Source organism: Pelophylax lessonae, assembly GCF_965119305.1.
Source record: "Pelophylax lessonae genome assembly, chromosome: 13".
Taxonomy (NCBI): Eukaryota; Metazoa; Chordata; class Amphibia; order Anura; family Ranidae; genus Pelophylax; species Pelophylax lessonae.
In genome coordinates, this window is record NC_138780.1 from 200,695,015 (window position 1) to 200,718,159 (window position 23,145).

At 45.2% G+C, this 23,145-nt stretch overlaps 1 protein-coding gene across 3 annotated transcripts in view; it reads left to right on the top strand.

Annotated features, from left to right (window-relative positions):
- Window positions 1-23,145, top strand: part of CLMN (calmin) — a 188,018-nt gene that overhangs the window by 126,911 nt on the left and 37,962 nt on the right. For all 3 annotated transcript variants that reach the window (XM_082275361.1, XM_082275362.1, XM_082275363.1), the window contains exon 2: window positions 6,443-6,504. In XM_082275361.1, the coding sequence (XP_082131487.1) occupies window positions 6,443-6,504 (62 nt within the window). The remainder of the gene's footprint in view (window positions 1-6,442; window positions 6,505-23,145) is intronic.

Here is a 23,145-nt window from a genome sequence, read left to right on the forward strand (position 1 = left end):
TTTAGGATCCATACTGGTATAAACTGGGTAATGTGTTGGGAAGGAAAGGATGCCACATCGTTTGATGGAAATTAAAATGATCACCCTACAGAGGGCTGAATTCAAGGACACCCCGAAAATCAAAGTGAAAAAATGATGCAGTAGACTAGTCTATTTTTTTATATCCAACGGTGTCCCCAGTCCACCCAAGCCAATTATTAATTCGGCTGTCAGGTGCTGGCGCCACCATCTTGACTAAGGGAAAAAGAGCCAGAAGTGGGAGTGGGTAGTGTTAAAACCTGGGTACCCACTACCTCCTCCCCCCAAAAGGTGGCAAATGTGGCAGCTGAGAGGGGGAGGAGGTAGACCATCGGAGTTTCCCCTTTTGGGTGGAGCTCCGCTCTAAGAATGGTTAGGCCATTCATTTGTTGGGAGGTTGTTTTGTCTCCCAAATGTACAGATCTTTGTATTCCTCACTTCACTCCATATACCAAGGTCTGCTTGTGGTTGGCTGTTGGTGTCTTTTAGATGTCTTAGCTTCTTCCTCCGTGTATTGCTGGGCTTCCTTTCATTTTCTGTTCTTTCCTACAGGACAGGATGTGAAACATCCCCAATGGGATCCAGATGGCAAGAAAACGCTCACAGGGGATTTATCCAAAATAGAAATACCAAGTTTTGGCTTTATACGCTGAAATAAAAAAATAAAAAAAATCGCTATTTTCACCCATCATCTAATTTGCATATTTTCAGCTTTCCCAGATTTAGAAACTGAGCTAAAATTTAAAACATTAATCCAACACGACATGGGCTGAGGATTATTCTAAAATATAAAAATCTGATCAGGAAGATATTGAATATGAATATTTTTTGATACAAATATTGATGAGTATTAATTGGTTACAATTATTATATTCTATTGGGTTATACCTTGCTGGGATTTTGATGTCCGCTGATTGGTTGCTGTCCTGATTTCTCCTGAGGAGTGAGTGACGTGGGTCAGGACAGGAACCGTGAGAATGCTATTAGGAGATCCCCGGGGGGGGGGGGGGCTTGTGTTCTATAATTCTTAACAACATAAATTCTAAAGAATTTATGGAAACCCCAAAGACCCCAAAGAATTATAAAAACATAACAGTCCCTGTAATTGAATGTAACTTCTCTGTGCCGAATCTTTATATCGAAGCTGGGCAGGGATGGGCAGAGTCTGACATCAGAAATGTTCTCAGTGATATTTTATTTCCTTTTTCTCCTCCATCCAATATCTTTCTCTGCTTATAAAATACACTGAAAACCCCTAAAAATCCCCAACCCCCCCCCCCCCCCCCCCCGCCTAAAAAACCATTAAAAGAAAATAGGTGTGAACTCTGCCCAGTCTATCCAATGCTGGGACAAGGTCATCAAGCGCCCCGGGCATAGATGTCAACCGGTGCCCCCCCACCCCAAAATGTATGAGCATTATGTCTCAGCAACAGCGGGAGCCATTAACCAGTGAGTCAATGAGGAGGAAGTTGGGGGCGGGCTGCACTTTGTGTGTGAATGGGCAACGTCCATTGTCAGGAGCAAGCCTGCACGAGTGCATGCGGGTGGGGGAGGGCGAGCCAGGACAGCTGGCATGGGACCCAAAAATAAGTGGATTGGGGCTGCGCTTAGAAAAACCATTACACAGAGCAGGCAAGTATAACATGTTTTTTTATTTTTATTTTTTGTAAATATTATCTTTAGAATCACGTTAGGCAAACTAAAGTCAGAGTTTGTGATGGCCGGGCATATGCCTTATGACATTCGTCCAAAGACATTTTTATTCCCTTAGACTCCAAACCTTCTGCATGAATTGATGGGTAACATTATGCAATACTCTTCTGCCAGGATAATAACTTAAAGTACATGTTGGCTGCAAATACACCCGAAATCCTGGAGCGTACCTGTAATTATCATTGAATGGTATAAGGAGATTTCAGTCTGTGACTTGGAGGATGCAGCCAGTAATGACTGTTATTGGGAGAGGGTAAGAGGTAGAATAAATCTAATACATATAATTGTAGTATATAGAGAATGAATGGGACGTTGCCTGTATAGCGGGTGGTGACATCACAGCTTTACCGCTGCCGTTACACAGGTGGTGATATAATGGGGAAATAAGAAGTTCGGCTATATCCCAACCCGGCTTTTAAATGCAGTAATTGGCTCCCCTGACAGCACCGGAGCTCGGGCCTGGTGACATGAAGAACGTTACCTATTACAGGAAAACTGTATCTGTATTATTCAGAATCCCCTTCCCGTAGATTCCAGATCCCATTCCTATATGATTAAGGCCATTCTTCCGCTGCGTTGGTGAGGTCGTATTGTCGCGGCTTCATTAAAAATGATCAAAGTGTGGCTTACACTATATTGTCAATTGGGACACCTGCCTTTACACATGAACTTTAATGGCATCCCAGTCTTAGTCCATAGGGTTCAATATTGAGTTGGCCCTGGAGGTTCTGACGGAGCAGAGCTTAGTAAGTAAATGTTGGTTTGGTAGTTGGGTCAGGGCTCACCAGGGTTCAAAAATATCCCGAAGCTAGAAGCATTTCTCTTCAAAGAATATTCATTCGCTATTGTCACACAACTGGGGGGGCTCAGGGCGCAGTGCTCTGCACCCCAAACCCACCCTTTTTTGATGCCTATTAGAGCCTCTGGCTCTAATCACGTGCTTAAAAAAAAAAACATTGGAATCAATGCGTCTGGCGCCCTGCATGTAGTTTAGGGGCCGTACGCATTGATAGGGGGGCGGCGCCCCTGCGCCCCCAATGGACGGGCCGCCGCTGTTAACGAACATTGCCACATGGAATATCTCTTCTCCAAAATACACCTAACAGAAGATAAATTCCACAAACATTGGTCACCATGGTTAGACCCCCAAGAAGCATCAAACTTACATGACTATTATACCATCCCATACTGACACACTCGAAATTAAAAATTGCCCCAACCCCTATACTTAGGCCAAAGAGAGCCAAGGATGTCATATTTAACTATATATTCATGTACAACTAATCGACCACCGACAACGGGCACAACCTCCGTATCTTTCATCGAACCTTATCCATACTAGCTCTTCTATACTCTCTCTTGGCGGGCATCGACTCCTTACCCACTAGGGTTGAGCGTTGAATCCGGTATCTACCACATAGTTTGAATGTTACAGTTTGACGTATTTACTATTCGTAAGTTCCAATACTGACTATAGGTCGCTACCATCTATGTAACTTTAAGCATAACAAGATGGTAATTTCTAATATGTAACTCACCTACTTTGTACTGTTTGCTTTTACCTCTTTTATGGAAAAAAACATAAAACAGATTAATTAAAAAAATTCAAAGAGGGGTTTGAACTCTTGGGGACGTGGACAGGGCGTTGTCATCCTATATCAAGAGGTGCCTTGAAGTCTATGTAAACCTTTGTTTTAGAACTACACTTTGTTGTTCCTCATAATCCACATAATGCTTTGACTAAATTTAAGACACTCCAAATACTTGGTGATACCACCAATAATACCTTGGTGTCCTCTACTTTTCTTCCCATGCTAACCACTGAAGTAAATCCATGCTAGCATTGTTATTTTGTGTCTTCTCAACTTGCAACAGGACATACAATATGAAGTTCCATAGTCAGCTTGTGATACCATAGTCCACCCCCCAGAGGATTGCACTTATTTCCTATGACCCTCTGACCCCTTCTAGTGACCATAATACAGTATTTTCCTGAATCACTCTGTATTTATGTAGCACTGCCCCCTTGAGGATTGCTGGATTTTACACTTGCGGGTCCCCCTGAGTTACCATTAGCAACCTTGACATTAACAGTCTCTCACTGTCCTCCTTGGCTCGTTCAATAAACAGTCCAGGGGTATTTGGTTTTTTTTGTGTTTTATTGATAAATTAGGGATGGGAGAAGGGAATAGTGGGATACTCAGAATTAACTATTCACAAGATTTGAGGACGTATATCTCTTGGTACAGCCAGGCTGTTGATCCAACTTGCCACTGAGGTGAATTTAGCTTGAAGTCTCTTTTCCAGATGACTTGATGAACTAAGTTTATCTTCAGGACACTCTCCTTAGTATCCTCTTTCTTGGTTGCTGACACCCATCCACTGACTATCCTACTCCTGGGGTGGCCCCCCTCAGGTCAGGCCCCTTGATACGATCCCCTGCACTCAATACTGTTTTTACAAGGGTCTCCAGTGTCTCCCCCTCAGTCAGCTCTCCTTGTCCTCTGAGTTCAGCTCCATACTTCTGGCCCTCAGGACGACCTCCTGAGGCCACATGCCACTGCTACAGAGGAGGAGGCAGCCGCCACCCTCCCTCGGGGACTCCGCTCTCCAGCCAAAGAGCTCACAGCACATGTGCTCCTGGCTTTTATACAGTATCCCAGAATGCACCAAGACAACCAGTCTGTGCCAATCACTGGGATGGTATCTGTGACGGTGTTCACCGTCACTGGAATTTAAGGACAGATGGGTGATGCTTTGGATTTCTTCATATTTGTCAGCAAGGTCTCCATGTAGAAATATTGAGATTTTTTCCCATTTGCCATGAGGTCTCTGACCAGGAAGTACAACTCCTAATATGGTCATTCCAGGAAGTTCAATGAGGAGACTGACTGTCTAACAATTTTGCTTTTGTCTGAGGTGGCTTTCCATTCACCTATTGTCGGGTGTGCTAATGAACTCACCTGTTGTCTGCTAAGGGATGTATTGACACTCAGAGTAATGTGTATTGGGGGCTCGTTATGGAACCATTGTTCTGTGTCTGACTATTGTGTACATTGATTTCCCCTGGGGGCTTCTGTCTCATTACACATAACAGTCCTTCTACTCAAGCTATCTGACCAATCCCTGCTGACTCATTTTCAAGTCCTCATTTGCATGGCTAAGGAGGACCTGAAGGAGAATGGCATGTACTGTGCAATTGACCAATGGGAAAGCGGTTGTTGGGGGCAGGATGTTCCAAATTCTGTATAAAAGTGTGCTGTGTGCTTCCAATAAATTGTCTTCCTGTTTGAACTTACATACAACCTGCTTGGTGTTTGTTCTAATGGATTCCGAACGGCACATAGCTGTAGTTCGGATCCCGGAGCCTTGGTTGACCGAACCATCAGACGTTGCGATCTGCAAGCTGACTCACTAGAAACAGAGGAGTATCGGGAGAGCGGAAGCGAGCGAGCGAGCGAGCAAGGGTCTCGTTACAGTATCAAAGCCTATGCAACCATTGGTCAGGTTTCCTTCCACTGTCCAACATGCCTCCCTATTGGACCAGTGTGAAACACTCTCTAGAAAGAATGAATCGCATACTGAGCACACTGAGCAGACCTCACTAACAGATCCTGCTCTCTAACAAGCAGAGAGCAATATAGATTTTATCTGCTGCTCCTCTGATAGGCAGACAGAGCCAAAAACTATGCTCTCACTAGCACCTACCTAGGAGGGTGCTACACTCACCCCCCGCCAAACCGAGCCATGTCCTCACTAGCACCTACCTAGTTCTACATTTAGTAAATAAATAACTCCACCTGTAGAGGAATTAGAAGAACATTCGATTTTGCCCCATTTTTTTGTGAGTTGCTGTATGAATAACTAATAACTAATAATTTTTATTTTGTAAAAAATATCCTAAAAAAAAATGAGCAAGGACCTTCCTTGTTGGGTCACCATGGACTATTTTAATGAAAACTGCACATTTATAAACTTTGAAATTGTTAAAACCTATATGAGATTTTAGTGATTGGATTCCCATAGACTTTAAAGAGTAGCTCCACTTTTGTTGAGAGGAAAAACCCCTCCCCCTCTGGGTGATGTCTGAACATTACAGGGATTGTAACAAATGTTGCTGCAAATTCTGACCTTTTGTTAGTCTGAAGAAATAGCTGTTTGTTTCTCTGTGTCCATGTGAATAGGAGTGATTTTATGATTATCACTATCAGCTGCTGCCTGCACCTGCAGGGCTCTAATGAGGAAAGTTGCAGGGTCTGCATTCCTTTTAGATGTGATTTCCTGTTGGAAGTATCTCCCCAAAAATTAAGTTTTTGCTGCAGAGGATGCCCAAAATCTGACTTGTATCTGCGTGCAGACCTCTGGGAAAATCAGTGAGCCAATCACACAAGCAGGAAATTACATTTTGGGGGGGGGGGGGGGGGCGTTCCCTATACTATCTGTGAACAGGTGGCCATATTGCATGATTACAGAATATTATAGCGCTGCAGATTAAAAAGGAAAGATAGTTTTTAATAACGTTCAATTGCAATATGACTTGTGTAGCCATTGTATGATAAATATATATATATATATATATATATTATATATATTTTTTTATTATTATTCTTTTTTTGCTTTACTTTTCTTTTCTTTGAGTTACTCTTTAGAGTGGAATTAATATGTAGACCCTTGTCTCTTGTTGTGCTTATCGTTTTTTTTTTCATTCCAGCTGAACGGGAAAATGTACAGAAAAGAACGTTCACGCGGTGGATGAACCTTCATCTGGAAAAGGTACGATGAGATATTATTTATGTTTAAACATTATTCCTGGCAAACATTCACAATGTATCCTTTAATTCTACTACATATTATATTATTCATGAAAATATATATATTTTATTATGCCTAGCAGTGATTCTTCTTACTTCTTCTTCCTGTAATGCTATTAGAAATCTTGACAGGGGGTATCTTTGAGTACCATTGAAATTCACGACAAGGATTCTGAGAGTACCATTGGAAGTCCTGGCAGGGACTCTAATGGCCCTTTTCCACTGCATGGTACGGATTGGTTTGGCTCGGTTTTGGCGCTTTTCCACTGCATGGTACCGCATGGTAATGATTAAGCACACAGTCGGTGTGTGAAACGCGTCTACCTTGTCACGATTGTCATAATTTGGATGTCCAGTCAATAAATCTGGATTTTGACTCAACCTGGAGTGCTGCCAATTCCTTTTCCTTTTTCCGCATGGTACGTGTTGGAACGGTTCGGTACGGTTTGGTACAGCGGCGCTTTTCCACTACTTGGTACGGCTCGCTTAAACAGTACCACCTCGGTTGGGGTTCCAAGAGGGCCGTACCTATACCGTATCCCACAATCCTTTGCATGCAGCATTGATTGTTTGTCACTACTAGCCACTGATTGGTCAGAGAATCGTTGTAATCCCACCCACTTACTACTTTAGTGGAAAAGCAAACAGAGCTGAGTAGAGCCTATACAGTGCTGAAAGGTGCCGACTGGTACCACGCAGTGGAAAAGCAAACTGAGTCGAGCTGGGCCAAGCAGTGCCGAGTGGAGCCGAGCGGCAATGGAAAAGTGCCATAAGAGTACTATTGGAAGTCCTGAATGGGATTCTGGTTGTAATATTGGAAGCCCTGGCAGAAATTCTATGAGTACCATTAGAAGTCCTACCAGGGATTCTGAGGGTAGCACTGGAAGTCCTGGCAGGGATTCTGTAAGTTCCATTGGAAGTCCTGGCAAGATTTTGGAGAGTACTATTGGAAGTCCTCCAATGGATTCTGAGAGTAGCATTGGAAGTCCTGGCAGGTATTCTACGAGTAGCATTGGAAGTCCTAGCTGGGATTCTGAGTGTACCGTTGGAAGTCCTGGCAGAGATTCTATGAGTACCATTGAAAGTCCTGGCAGGGATTCTGTGAGTACTATTGGAAGTCCTGGCAGGGATTCTGTGAGTACTATTGGAAGTCCTGGCAGGAATTCTATGAGTACCATTGGAAGACCTGGCAGGAATTCTACGAGTACCATTAGAATTCCTACCAGGGATTCTGAGGGTAGCACTGCAAGTCCTTGCAGGGATTCTGAGGCTAGCACTGGAAGTCCTGGCATGGATTCTGAGACTAGCACTGGAAGTCCTGGTGGGGATTCTGTGAGTACTATTGGAAGTCTTGGAAGGGATTCTGGTTGTAATATTGGAAGTCCTGGCAGGAATTCTCACAGTACCTTTGGAAGCCCTGGCAGGAATTCTACAAGCACCATTAGAAGTCCTACCAGGGATTCTGAGGGTAGCACTGGAAGTCCTGGCAGGGATTCTGTAAGTTCCATTGGAAGTCCTGGCAAGATTTTGGAGAGTACTATGAGTACTATTGGAAGTCCTACAATGGATTCTGAGAGTATCATTGGAAGTCCTGGCAGAGATTCTAGGAGTACCATTGGAAGTCCTGGTGGGGATTCTGAGAGTACCATTGGAAGTCCTGGCAGGGGACACAAAGAGTACTATTGGAAGTCCTGGAAGGGATTCTGGTTGTAATATTGTCACAGTACCTTTGGAAGCCCTGGCAGGGATTCTACGAGTTCCATTGGAATTCCTGGCTGGGACTTCAAGTATCAGCCAAATAATAGAGTCATGCTCCAAAGATGGATCCTTTATAATGCAGGGTGACTAATTGGGTCAGATACAGTATATGATATAGTGACACCTTCGTGTGGACCTTGTGGGAGGGGCAGAGGCATAAATGATTGCAGAGAAAGTATTTGTATTGGTATTATATGATATACTGTATAAGAAGTTAGTGGTGATGGTCCACTCAAAACTCAAACATCAATTTCAATTCTAGTTGACCTTTACCAGTGAAAGATGGCCGTTCCATCTCATGAAGATCTCTCAATTCAAGGGCCTGATTGTATCACCGACCTGAACAGATCATCACACCAATGGATACATTGGCAGCCATCAGGTCCTCTCCTGAAAGATTTTGGCTTTGGTAAAGGTCATTAGTGAAGGGACAATAACTGGATGAAGCTCATATGAGACGCGCAGGAAAAAAAAAAAGACCAGTTTTATTTTTGGATGGAATAAAGACTGTGACACCCCCCTCCCCCCCCCCCTTTTTCAACCCTGCTAGCCTTCACCTGTCAGAGTGAAATCATTTGTTGGGACGTCTGCTCTCGGGAATAACAAGAGCCAAAAAATCCATCACCGAGCTTCCGTCTACAATTGTACAGGGACAGATTGTGAAATCCAATTAATGATTCGCAGAGGGCGGGGGGGGGGCGAAGGAGGGGGACATTAACGCAGACTTGGGGGCAAACGCTAGAGATTTTCGTGGGTCCATATGCTGGCTGAACTTATTTTAAAATGTGACGGTGTGAATAAAGATCACATAGGGATCTATTTATACAAAAAAATGCAAAGCCAGCGAAATTGAGTGTACATTCGTTCTGTGTGAATTAACCAGCATTCCCTCATTCATTTCAGGGATTTCTCTCACAATGTGTAAAGCTGTGGCTGTTGTGTGAATGGGGCAACATTGAATGTTCTTAATGTATTTTCTCTACTGGTTGAACATTCTAAGACTATTGTTTTTGGCTATTTTTGATGGAATGTTCTTGGGCTATTCTTTAGGCCAGGGGTGGGGAACCTTTTTTCTGCCAAGGGCCATTTGGGTATTTATAAAATCATTTGGGGGCCGCACAAAATTATCAACTTAAAATGTGCCTGTTATATTTGGTCAAAAATGTAATTAACTTACCCCTAATGTGATGGCTGCAACTGCTTCTCTTTTGTGAGGTGTGTAATGTTAGCTGGTATTGATGATGTTGCTACTCGCAACTGGTTTTCCAGGTTTGCGTCGGTCAGTCTGGAGCGCAGTCGACTTTGTGGTGGTAAGTTTTGAAAAGAACTGCTGGCGGGTAATGCTGGTGGGTACAGCTGGCTGGTACTGCTGTGGGTACTGCTGGCTCAGGCTGGTACTGCTGGCTTGTACTGTGCTGTGGGTATGTAACGCTCCTGCGTTTTACGTATGATGTGGATTTTCAGCTGCAGAAATATTCCACTTCAGTAGTCATGTAGAGAAACGCTGAGACACCAATCCCAACTCTCAATGACTCATCATGTGTGGATGATCTCAATTCAGCAAGTAAATACACACACTCAATAAGATGTTTCCTAGAGTGACTTATGTATATAGTAACACAGTGATGATAGACTGAAGAGACAGGTTGGGTAGAGATGGTAGATGACAGACACTTGACAGGAAATGTTCTTGAAAGTAAGATAGTAGCAGATGGGATGCAGATAGGTTTAGCAATCATGTATGGTAGCAGATGACAGAGTAGCAGGTGGACATACAAGAGAGATCAACCCAGTGCAAGAACAGGTGGTAGTAGGCTCAAGAGCTAGCAATCTTAGATAATGCAGATGTAGTAATAGTCCTTAGTATGCAGAGCTAGATAGTGTAAGCTTTAGTATAAAGGTTATAGAGGTTTCCCCTGTGGGGTACTTATCACTAATAGCAATGTAGCAGAGGAGAGGTTCGGCAAGAGCGGATGATCCGGTAGCGGGATACAGGGATCAGCGCAGCGTGGTTCCGACAGCGAGGTATGCTTGCAAGCATGAGAGCTTCAAGACAGGTTAGCATCAAGGCACAAAGCAGTTTGAACGAACACATGTGAGTGAGAGCCGGCGATCTAAATAGCCATCCAGTCCGGCGCTCAGTGATGACAGCATCAGTCTTAAAGGTGTATGCGCACCTTACCAAAAGAGAATGGTGGGGCGCATACACTTATGAAAGAGTAATTAGGGTACCCAAAGGTACCAGAACATTACAGTACCCCCCCTTAAGGCCGGCTCCTGAAGGCCTCTGGAGCTGGTTTGTCTGGGTACTTTGCATGAAAATTGCGGATTAATCTAGAGGCATGTATGTCAGAGGTGTTTAGCCAGGTGTCGTCTTGGGGCCCATAGTTCTTCCATCGAACCAAGTGCTGAAGTCTTCCTCTGTGGATACGAGAATCCAGAATCTCTTTTATCTCGTATTCTTCTCCACCTTCAACTTGTACAGGAGGAGGAGGTGGGATAGTAGGCCTTATTCCTTGGTCAGGAACATGGGGCTTCAGTAGCGACACATGGAAAATGGGATGTATTTTGAGGTCTATTGGCAATGTAAGCTGTACTGCAGCTTTTCCAATAAGTTTCTTGATTGGGAAAGGTCCCAAGAACAGAGGTCCAAGCTTTTTGCTAGGGATTTTCAGTCTTAAATTTTTTGTTGAGAGCCAAACGAGGTCCCCGATAGCGTACTGAGGAGAAGGTCTTCTGCGAAGATCATAGTACTTCTTTTGTTGACTATGAGCGTGTGCAATGGTAGTATTAAGCAAACCCAGAGAGTCCTTTATTTGGGTAAGATAGTCTGAAGCTACTGGGTTATTTGAAGGAAGGATGCGTGGTGGAAGAATAGAGGGATGAAACCCATAGTTCAAGTAGAACGGACTCTGCTTGGTCGTACTGTGGGTTGCGTTGTTGTAGGCAAATTCTGCCAGAGGGAGAAGATCCACCCAATCATCCTGTTGGTAAGAAGTGTAACAACGTAAATATTGCTCGATGCATTGGTTGACTCTTTCAGTCTGTCCGTTGGTCTGCGGATGGTAAGGAGAAGTGAGCTTCCGCTCGATCCGTAGTATGTGACATAGTTCTTGCCAGAACTTGGAAATAAATTGTGATCCACGGTCAGACAGAAGAGTTTTTGGGATACCATGTAACTTAAAGACATGTTTCATCAGGAGTTCTGCCGTTTGTTTGGACGAAGGTAGTCTGCGAATAGCAATGAAATGTGCCATTTTTGTCAGATGGTCCACTGACACTAAGATGGTATTAAATCCTTTGGAAGGAGGCAATTCCACTATAAAGTCCAAGGACACAACTTCCCATGGAGTTTGGAGTATTGGTAGACTGCATAGTAGACCGGATGGTCTCGTAGTGTCAATTTTGGACCTGGCACAGACATTGCATGAAGAGACGAATTTTTGTATAGATGTTTTTATGTCAGGCCACCAGAATTGCCTGGTAATCAGATTAAGAGTCTTTGTCATACCCATATGTCCTGCCATAGGCACATCATGCGATAATTCCAAGATCTTGGTGCGTATGGTAGGTGGTATGTAAAGTTTGTCGTTGTAGTAGAGGAAGCCTTCTGCATCAGTATTTAGTTGTGGTGGGGGTGAATCCAAACTTATACCATGCAAAACCTCTTCCTTCAAGGAACGGACAACTCCTATAATGCGTTTGTGAGGTATTATAGGAACGGAAGGGATTTCGAAGTAGTTTTCTTCAGTTAGTCGTGACAGTGCATCCGCATTTTTGTTCTTATCTGCAGGTGTGTAGGTCACTAGGAAGTTAAACCTTAGAAAGAATAGTGACCATCGTACCTGTCGGTGCGAGAGAGTTTTGTTAGTCTGAAGATATTGGAGATTTTTATGGTCCGTGTATATAAGTATTGGTAATTGGGTGCCTTCGAGTAAATGTCGCCAATTCTCCAGAGCCAATTTTATAGCAAGCAGTTCCTTTTCACCCACGGGGTAATTTATCTCTGGACTGCTTAGGGATTTAGAAAAAAAGGCGACTGGATGAAGTGGTGAAGTGTGAGTTGGTCGTTGGGAGAGTATTGCTCCTACTGCCATGTTTGACGCATCTACTTCCAGAACATATTGGAGGGATGGGTCTGGATGGCGTAATATGGGAGCAGAAGTAAACCTTGTCTTTAACAGGTGAAAAGCTTTATTTGCTTCATTTGACCATTTGAATGTTTTTTTAATGCTAGTGAGCTGTGTGAGGGGTCTCACAATGGCAGAGAAGTTTCTAATGAACTTCCTGTAGAAATTAGAAAATCCAAGGAATCGCTGTAGCGCCTTGCGTGTGGTTGGTGTAGGCCAATCCTGAATGCAGGATATTTTACTCATGTCCATCTCGATTCCTGTTTTGGATATGATGTAGCCTAGAAACAGTACTTCTTCTTTATGAAACAAGCATTTCTTCAGTTTCACATAAAGGTTGTGTGCAAGCAATCTCGATAATACTAGTCTTACATGTCTTATGTGTTCAGACAGGGATCGTGAATATATAAGTATATCGTCCAGATATACCACAACACAGACATCTAGTAAGTCTCTGAAAATATCGTTTATAAATCGTTGGAAAACTGCAGGGGCGTTGCATAGCCCGAATGGCATTACAAGATATTCGAACAATCCGTATCTGGTTCTGAATGCAGTCTTCCACTCGTGTCCATCACGGATTCGAATGAGATTGTATGCTCCTTTCAGGTCCAATTTTGAAAAATAGGTAGCTCCACGCACCTGCTCAATGAGCTCAGGGATAAGCGGTAGAGGATAGCGATCTTTTATTGTAATAGCATTCAATTGCCTATAGTCGATGATAGGCCTGAGACTTGAGTCCTTATTGCGGACAAAAAAGAGTCCTGCTGCTGTGGAAGAAGTGGAAGGTCTAATAAAACCTTTTTCCAAATTCTCATCCAAATAGTCTTTGAGATGGGAAAGTTCATCCTGCGAAAGAGGATAAACATGACCAAGCGGCAATTTGCTATTTGGGAGTAGATCAATGCTACAATCATAGTCTCGATGAGGAGGTAGTGCTTGAGCATTTTTCTCAAGAAAAACCTCAGAGAGATCCTGATAACATAGTGGTGCAATCTCATCTGTCACCACAGACAGGATCTTCCCGAAAGACGGGAGGTTACACGTACCCTCGCAATAGCAAGAGAGGAAGGCCAGGGTCCGTTCCCTCCAATCTATGGTTGGTTGATGTGTGTGCAACCAGGGAAGTCCCAAAACAATGGGAAAGTGGGGTGAAAGTATTAGATCGAAAGTAGTGGTCTCCATATGAGACCCGTTAGTAGTGACTAGGAGTGCCTGTGTCTGATCAGTGATCGGACCAGAGGATAAAGGAACACCGGTAATAAGACTCACTGAGACAGGTTTAAGTTTAGAAATAATAGGAACTTTATTTAAAGCAGCAAAACGTATGTCAATATAATTTCCACAAGATCCTGTGTCAATCATGGCCTTAGTAGTAATCCTGTTCTGGTCCCACTGTAATGTTAAGCAAACAGAAAGGTAAGGGTTAGTGATTGAAGTTGTCAATCCCCCTAGGAGGACATGTGAACACTCACCCTTCTTTTTGTAGACTAGGGGATAGACGTTTATCTTGTGATCCGGGGATGCACAGTACAAGCAGAGATTACCAGATCGTCTTCTGGCTCTTTCCATAGTTGAGAGAGGTGGGCGTATGGTTCCTACCTCCATAGGAACGGGGTCAACGGCCGAGATCCGAGAAGAACTGGATAATGGCATTCCCATTTTCTCAGCCTTTCTTTCTCGTAGTCTTCTATCTATGGTGATACTGAGTTGTATCAATGCATCCAGGGTTTTTGGCAGATCCGCTCGGGCGAGCTCGTCTTTAACGGCCTCTGATAGGCCAAGCCTAAATTGGGATTTCAGAGATGCATCATTCCATTCTGAATCAAGGGTCCATCTCTTGAATTCTGCGACAAAGTCTTCCACAGGTCTCCTACCTTGTTTCAAGGATCTTAATTGAAGATCGGCAGTACTCTGCCTATTGGGATCATCATATAGGCTAGTGAGCTCTGCCACGAACAAGGCATAGGAGTTGAGAAGCTGGTCGCTTTTCTCAAAAAGAGAGTCTGCCCAGGCCCGAGGATCGCCTGTTAGGTAAGAAATAATAGTACAAACCTTAATGTGATCAGTAAGGTAGGTACGGGGTTTTAGCAAGAAAAGTAACTCACATGCTTTTTTAAATTCGCGAAATTTTTTGCGATCGCCTGTAAATACCAAAGGAGGATTTATTTTGGGTTCAGGGGACTGAGCAGTGGTAAGTTGTGTCAGTCTAATTACCTGCTGTGACAGAGCCTGATTGTCTTCTTTTAATTCAGCAAGTGCGTGTATTAACGCAGTTACTTGCTGTTTTAATTGTGTCATCTGAGTGGTTATTTCTGCTGAATCCATTTGGGGTTCGTTCAATCTGTAACGCTCCTGTGTTTTACGTATGATGTGGATTTTCAGCTGCAGAAATATTCCACTTCAGTAGTCATGTAGAGAAACGCTGAGACACCAATCCCAACTCTCAATGACTCATCATGTGTGGATGATCTCAATTCAGCAAGTAAATACACACACTCAATAAGATGTTTCCTAGAGTGACTTATGTATATAGTAACACAGTGATGATAGGCTGAAGAGACAGGTTGGGTAGAGATGGTAGATGACAGACACTTGAAAGGAAATGTTCTTTAAAGTAAGATAGTAGCAGATGGGATGCAGATAGGTTTAGCAATCATGTATGGTAGCAGATGACAGAGTAGCAGGTGGACATACAAGAGAGATCAACCCAGTGCAAGAACAGGTGGTAGTAGGCTCAAGAGCTAGCAATCTTAGATAATGCAGATGTAGTAATAGTCCTTAGTATGCAGAGCTAGATAGTGTAAGCTTTAGTATAAAGGTTATAGAGGTTTCCCCTGTGGGGTACTTATCACTAATAGCAATGTAGCAGAGGAGAGGTTCGGCAAGAGCGGATGATCCGGTAGCGGGATACAGGGATCAGCGCAGCGTGGTTCCGACAGCGAGGTATGCTTGCAAGCATGAGAGCTTCAAGACAGGTTAGCATCAAGGCACAAAGCAGTTTGAACGAACACATGTGAGTGAGAGCCGGCGATCTAAATAGCCATCCAGTCCGGCGCTCAGTGATGACAGCATCAGTCTTAAAGGTGTATGCGCACCTTACCAAAAGAGAATGGTGGGGCGCATACACTTATGAAAGAGTAATTAGGGTACCCAAAGGTATCAGAACATTACAGGGTACAGCTGGCTGGTACTGCTGGCTCAGGCTGGTACTGATGGCTTGTACTGTGCTGTGGGTACTGCTGGCTGGTACTGCTGGCTCAGGCTGGTACTGCTGTGGGTATTGCTGGTTCAGGCTGGTACTGTGCTGTAGGTACTGCCTTGGGTACTGCTGGCTCAGGCTGGTACTGCTGGCTGGTACTGTGCTGTGGGTACTGCTGGCTGGTACTGCTGGCTGGTACTGCTGGCTCAGGCTGGTACTGCTGTGGGTACTGCTGGCTGGTATTGCTGTGGGTACTGCTGGCTGGTACTGTGCTGTAGGTACTGCTGGCTGGTACTGTTGTGGGTACTGCTGACTCTGGCTGGTACTGCTGTGGATACTACTGGCTCTGGCAGGTACTGCTGTGGGTACTACTGGCTCTGGCAGGTACTGCTGGTTCTGCTGTGGGTACTGCTGGCTCTGACTGGTACTGCTGGCTCTGGCTGATACTGCTGGCTCTGGCTGGTACTGCTGTGTGTGCTGCTGGCGGGAAATGCTGGCTAGCAGCGGCGCCGCGCTGGAGGAAGAGGCGGTTTCCTGTATTGGTCACAGGCGGAGTGCATTTGATATCACTCCGCCTTTGACTCACTCAGACTGTCAGAACAGGGCAGGAACTAGACAGGAAGCATCAGCTCCATTCTGACAGATCAGCTGAGAGACACAGACTCAGCTGCACGGGGACCGGACCAAATTACGGGGACGTAGGTTTCCCACCCCTGCTTTAGGCCATTGTGTTTCTGCCTGAATGTTCCATTGCTGTTATTTTAGGTTGCTTTTTGATGGAAAGTTGTCATATTTTTGTTTTATGTTATTTTATCTTCTGGTTTAATGGTCTTGAGTTATTGTTTTAGGTTGTTTTTGATGGAACATTGTTAGGTTTTTGCTTTATATTATTTTCTCTTCTGGTTGAATGTTCTTAGACTATTTTTTTTTACAATTTTTGATGTAATATTCTTGGACCGTTGTTTAGTCGGGTATATCTTCTGGTTGATTGTTCTTGAGCTATTGTTTTAGGTTATTTTTGATGGAACTTTGTTAGTATTTTGTATAATGTTATTTTCTCTTCTAAATGAATGTTTTTTGGCTATTGTTTTAGGCTATTTTTGATGTAATATTTTTGGACTGTTGTTTAGTCGGTTAGATCTTCTGGTTGAATGTTCATTAGCTATTGTTTTGTTATTTTTAATGGAGCACGGTTAGGTTTTGTTTTATGTTGTTTTCTCTACTGATTGAATGTTCTTAGATTATTGTTTTAGGCTAGCTTGGATGTAGTGTTCTTGGGCTGTGTGCCTTCTGGTTGAGTGTTCCTGAGCTATTGTATTATGGTATATTTCATGAAACATTGTAAGGTTTTGGTTTTATGTTATTTCCTCTTCCGGTTGAATGATCTTAAGCTATTGTTTTAGGTTGTTTTTGCTGCAGTGTTTTTTGGCTGTTTTTGGTCTAATATGTCTTCTGGTTGAATGTTCTTGAGCTGTTGTTTTAGGTTATTTTTGATGGAACAATGTTAGGTTTTTGCTTTATATTATTATCCCTTCTGGTTAAAGGTTCTTAGGCCATTGTTTTAGACCATTTTCTCTTCTGGTTAAATGCTCTTGACATAACATTTTTAGCCTATTTTGGTCAAATTTTGTTAGTTATTTTAGGCCATTTTCTTATATGGCTGGATGTTCTTGAGCTATAGTTTTAGGCTGTTTTGATGAAATGTTATTGGGCTGTCGTTTTAGGTTATTTTCTCTTTTGGTTGAATGTCCCTAGGCAATGGTCGTAGGATAAAGTTTGACTTAAACATCTTCACGCTGCGCCTCCTGACTCTTTAGGAGGTTTAGGATGCCGGGAGGCAGGGGGCGCGGCTTAAGATCATGTGACCGCCTGCAGCGATCAGGGGCTTTCGGTCACTGTGGCGGGAGCGTGCAGGACGGCACAGCCTTATTGATTGCAATTCACACAAAAATGCGGCCTGACGGCGCCAAGGCCCAGGTGCCGAGAGGCTGCATGTTTGCGTGCGGCCGGCATCAAGGGATTAAAGTTGAGTCAGGTTGGCCATACATTATACAATTTTATAAAGCAGAGGATATGAGAGTCACCAAACATTCACTGCAGGTGAATTTCTGTGGTTTGTGCTTTAGGTTATGGTGTTGGAGCTGCTGGTTACAGGTTCCCCTGGGTTACCCATAGCAACAACATGACAGTTTAGTATCTTTAAAGTGCTTGGCTCAGTCAGAAAACAGTTCAGGGGTTTTGGTTTTTTGTAGTTTTATTTGAGAACTTGGATAGGAGAAGGGATGAGTGGGATACTCCAACTTGAATGAACTATGCACAATTTGCTGGGACGTCTAGATATAGCTGAGTGCGGCAAGGCCGCTGCTTCACCTTGTCACTAGCAGTTAAGAAGAACTTGTATTGCTTTGTGAATCGCTCTTCAGGGCCCAACTAGGCACCCCTTTATCCCTATTCTTCAGGGTTCTACACGGCACCCCCTTTACTGTAACTCTCTCTGTGTGAGCTGGCTCCTTGATCCCCTGACTTCATTGCAGTGGTCCCCCTTCCTGAGCTGACCTTTTGGCAAGTCCCTTAGTACTCGCGGACACTGTTTTTCCCGAGAGACTCTGCCAGCAACTCCACCGTCAGCTACACCGGATCCTCTGCAACTCAGCTATACACCTGGTTCACTAGGTCGACCGCCTAAGACCACCTTCCTCATACACAGCAGGAGGAGAGACAGCTGTCTGCCTCCTCCTGGGGCTCTGCTTCCCGCCAAAGACGCCCTGTCACATGTCCCCTCAGTATTTATGGTCAATCCCAGGATGCATTGCAAGAATGCCCTCCCACTGGGACTCCCATAAATGCCAATGTGTCACTGGCTGGGTTTCCTCCACTGTCCAACAAGCTCCCTCATTGGACCCAGTGAGAACACTCCCTCAGACCCAGTGAATCACACCTGGAAACATGTGACAGGCAACCTAACAGATCAGGCTCCCCTGACTAGCAGAAGGAGCAATCAATGCATTTACCCAGCACCTACCTACCTAGGAGGGTGCTACATCTATAAAAAAAGAAAGTGCAAAGAGTGCGATGAAACCCCTTCTGTGTATCTGCACTGCTTCCATGCTGCTGCGCACAGTGCTCTCACCCAGAATCGGCCCTAAGGCAGTTTTTTTATATTTTATTGGACTTGCTGTACTCTGAGTTCTTCATCCTGAAAATATTTAGGCTTGCACTTGTTGCTGTGAAAGCTTCCGGCGGTGCTGGGGTAATGGAATAAATAAAAGCTCGGCATTCCAGACGCGGCCCGAGGCCTGCAGGCCTGGACTATGTCAGGTACTAAAGAGCGCCGGTCTCCCCTCTGGTCATTCTCTAGGCTCCCTACATAACTGACATTTGGTGTTATGGGACCCGCGGCTGGCCCAGACAGTGATGGATGGCGGTGAGCGGGGGGCACTGGGGGGCACACAGGCTCTTCTCTGTCTGCTTGGTGTATGGGAACCTTCGGGATGATGTGCAATCTTACATCATGGGTGCACCACACCTTCCACGGAGCCCGTGCCAACACACACGGGCCACACCGGCTGACAAAGCACCTTTGTTGTGCCATGCATGGCTTCCATCTGAGGACTGAACTTCACCCCTCTCACATTTTCCACCTGTTATGTATCTGCTGTGCATTGTTCTGTTTTCTAATAGCCTGAAGTAGATATCGACACCAACTGGGTGACCTTTAGTTTGCTAAAGCATTGTGTACCCTAAGCAATTGATTTTTTTATTATTTTTAAATTTTTCAGTGTTTTGCCCTTTTTTCATGCTTGTTGGCTTCTGCTGATCTCCTGCAGCCTCCTTGAAGCCACTTCCCGTCTAAATGCATTCCAGGGATGGTTGCATGGAATTACTCAGGGTGGGTTCATGATGGTGTCAACAGTGGTCTGTGCCATGATGGTGTCAACAACAGTGGATTGTGCCATGATGGTATCAGCATTAGGCTGTGCCATGATGGTGTCAACAGTAAACTGTGCAATGATGGTGTCAACAGTGGACTGTGCCATGACGGTATCAACTGTAGGCTATGCCGCGATGGTGTCAACAGTAGACCGTGCCATGATGGTGTGTGAACATTGGCCGTGCCATGATGGTGTGAACAGTGGACTGTGCCATGATGGTGTGTGAACAGTGGACTGTGCCATGATGGTGTCAACATGAGATCGTGCCTTGATGGTGTCAACAGCGGATCGTGCCATGATGGTGTGAACAGTAGATCGTGCCTTGATGGTGTCAACAGTGGACCGTGCCATGATGGTGGCAACAATAGATCTTGCCATGATGGTGTGAACAGTGGACTGTGCCATGATGGTGTGAACAGTGGACTGTGCCATGATGGTGTCAACATGAGATCGTGCCTTGATAGTGTCAACAGTGGATCGTGCCATGATGGTGTGAACAGTAGATTGTGCCTTGATGGTGTCAACAGTGGACCGTGCCATGATGGTGGCAACAGTAGATCTTGCCATGATGGTGTGAACAGTGGGCCGTGCCATGATGGTGTCAATGTGAGATCGTGCCTTGATGGTTTCAACAGTGGATCATGCCATGATGGGGTGAACAGTGGACCGTGCCATGATGGGGTGAACAGTGGGCCATGCCATGATGGGGTGAACAGTGGGCCATGCCATGATGGTGTGAACAGTGGGCCGTGCCATGATGGTGTGAACAGTGGACCGTGCCATGATGGGGTGAACAGTGGACCGTGCCATGATGGGGTGAACAGTGGGCCATGCCATGATGGGGTGAACAGTGGGCCGTGCCATGATGGTGTGAACAGTGGGCCGTGCCATGATGGGGTGAACAGTGGGCCGTGCCATGATGGTGTGAACAGTGGACCGTGCCATGATGGGGTGAACAGTGGACCGTGCCATGATGTTGTCAACAGTAGACCGTGCCTTGATGGTGTCAACAGTGGGCTATGTCTTGGTGATGTCAACAGTGGGCCGCACCATGATGGTATCAACAGTGGGCCGTGCCATGATGGTATCAACAGTAGGCCGTGCTATGACGGTGTCAACAGTGGGCCGTGCCATGACGGTGATAACAGTAGGCCGTGCCATGACGATGTCAACAGTGGGCCGTGCTATTATGGTGTCAACAGTAGGCCGTGCCATGATGATTTCAACTGTGGACCGTGCCATGATGGTTTCAACAGTGGACTGTGTTGGTGTCATGTGTTGAAAACATTCTACTGTATGTGAAGTCGCTGAGGCAGGGTGGCAACACATTCTCTGCAATTATAGAAGGTACTTTTCATTACAATGAGTTGAACTGGAAGCAGGAACAATGTTATCTTTCTTCTGTAAACTACTAATTTCCCCTTTCTCCATGCAATGAACATGGACAAGGGCAGGCTTGTTAGTAGCCCAGCCTAGGTGACAACTATGGCTCCCTCCACAGATACAGTCGAAGTCAGCGTAGCCACCCAGGAACAGGAAGTGTGTTACTGACAGGATCACCACATAAAAATAAATGATAAAAGCCTTTAATTCAACCATCACATCTAAACACTGATAAGCTGTAATATATTCCATTTTTGTTTTGCGGGTTCAGACCTTCAGCTCCATCTAGTGGCCAAAGTTCAATATAGTTTTCTGAAATACCTGAATGAGAAAATATACTGCATTTTGGACACTAGATGGCGCTGACTATCATAGGAATAAATCTATTACAGAAATTACATCAGAATTTGTGCAGCACCAATGTGTATACACTGACTGGCCACTTTATTAGGTACACCTGTCCAATTGCTTGGTAACACAAATTGCTAATCAGCCAATCACATGGCAACAACTCAATGCCTTTAGGCATCTAGAGGTGGTGAAGACGACTTGCTGAAGTTCTAATCGAGCATCAGAATAGGGATGAAAGGGGGTGTAAGTGACTTTGAACGTGGCATGGTTGTTGGTGGCAGACGGGCTGGTCTGAGTATTTCTGGGATTTTCATGCACAACCATCTCTCAGGATTACAGAGAATGGTGGGAAAAAGAGAAAATATCCAGTGAGCGGCAGTTGTGTGGAGGAAAATGCCTTGTTGATGTCAGAGGAGAATGGGAAGACTGGTACCAGATAATAGAAAGGGAACAGTAACTCAAATAACCACTCGTTTCATCCAAGGTATGCAGAATACCATCTCTGTACGCACAACACATCCAGCCTTGAAGCAGATGGGCTACAGCAGCAGAAGACCACACCGGGTGCCTCTCCTGTCAGCTAATAACAGGAAACTGAGGCTACAATTGGCACAGGATCACCAAAATTGGACAATAGAAGATTGGAAAAAATTTACCTGGTCTGATGAGTCTGGATTTCAGCTGCAACATTCAGATGGTGGGGTCAGATTATGGTGTCATGGATCCATCCTGCCTTGTATCACCGGTTCAGGCTGGCGGTGTAATGGTTTGGGGGGGAGGGGGGGGTAATGGTTCAGGCTGGTGGTGTAATTGTGTGGGGGAGGAGGGGGTAACAGTGCAGGCTGGCAGTGGTGGTGTAATGGTGTGGGGGAGGGGGGTAATGGTTCAGGCTAGTGGTGGGGGTGTAATGGTGTGGAGGAGGAGGGGGGGGTAATGGTTCAGGCTGGTGGTGTAATGGTGTGGGGGAGGGGGAGTAATGGTTTAGACTGGTGGTGGTGGGGTAATGGTGTTGGGGAGGAGGGGGGGTAACGGTTCAGGCTGGTGGTATAATGGTGTGTAGGGGGGGGGGGGGTAATGGTATGGGGGATATTTTCTTGGCACACTTTGGACCCCTTAGTACCAATTGAGCATGGATTACACACCACCCCCTACCTGAGCATTGTTGCTGACCATGTCCATCCCTTTATGACTACAGTGTCCCCATCTTCTGATGGCTCCTCCCAGCAGGATAATGCACCATGTCACAAAGCTCCAATCATCTCACCACTGGTTTCTTCACCATGACAATGAGGTCACTGTCCTCCAATGGCCTCCACACTCCCCACATATCATCCAATAGAGCACCTTTGGGATGTGGTGGAACGGGAGATTGGCATCATGGATGTGCAGCCGAAAAATCTGCAGCAACTGTGTGATGCTATCATGTCACTATGGATCAAAATCTCTGAGGAACGTTTCCCGCACCTTGTTGTATTTATGCCACCAAGAATGAAGGCAAAAGGGGGTCCAACCCGCTACTAGCAAAGTGTACCTAATAAAGTGGCCGGTGAGTGTATGGGGGGGAGGGGGGGGTGAGTGTATGTGGTGGGGGGGGGGTGAGTGTATGGGGGGGAGGGGGGGTGAGTGTATATGGGGGGGAGGAGGGGTGAGTGTATATGGGGGGGAGGGGGGGTGAGTGTATGTGGTGGGGGGGGGGGTGAGTGTATGGGGGGGAGGGGGGGTGAGTGTATGTGGTGGGGGGGGGGGATGAGTGTATGGGGGGGAGGGGGGGTGAGTGTATGGGGAGGAGGGGGGGTGAGTGTATGGGGAGGAGGGGGGGTGAGTGTATGTGGTGGGGGGGTGAGTGT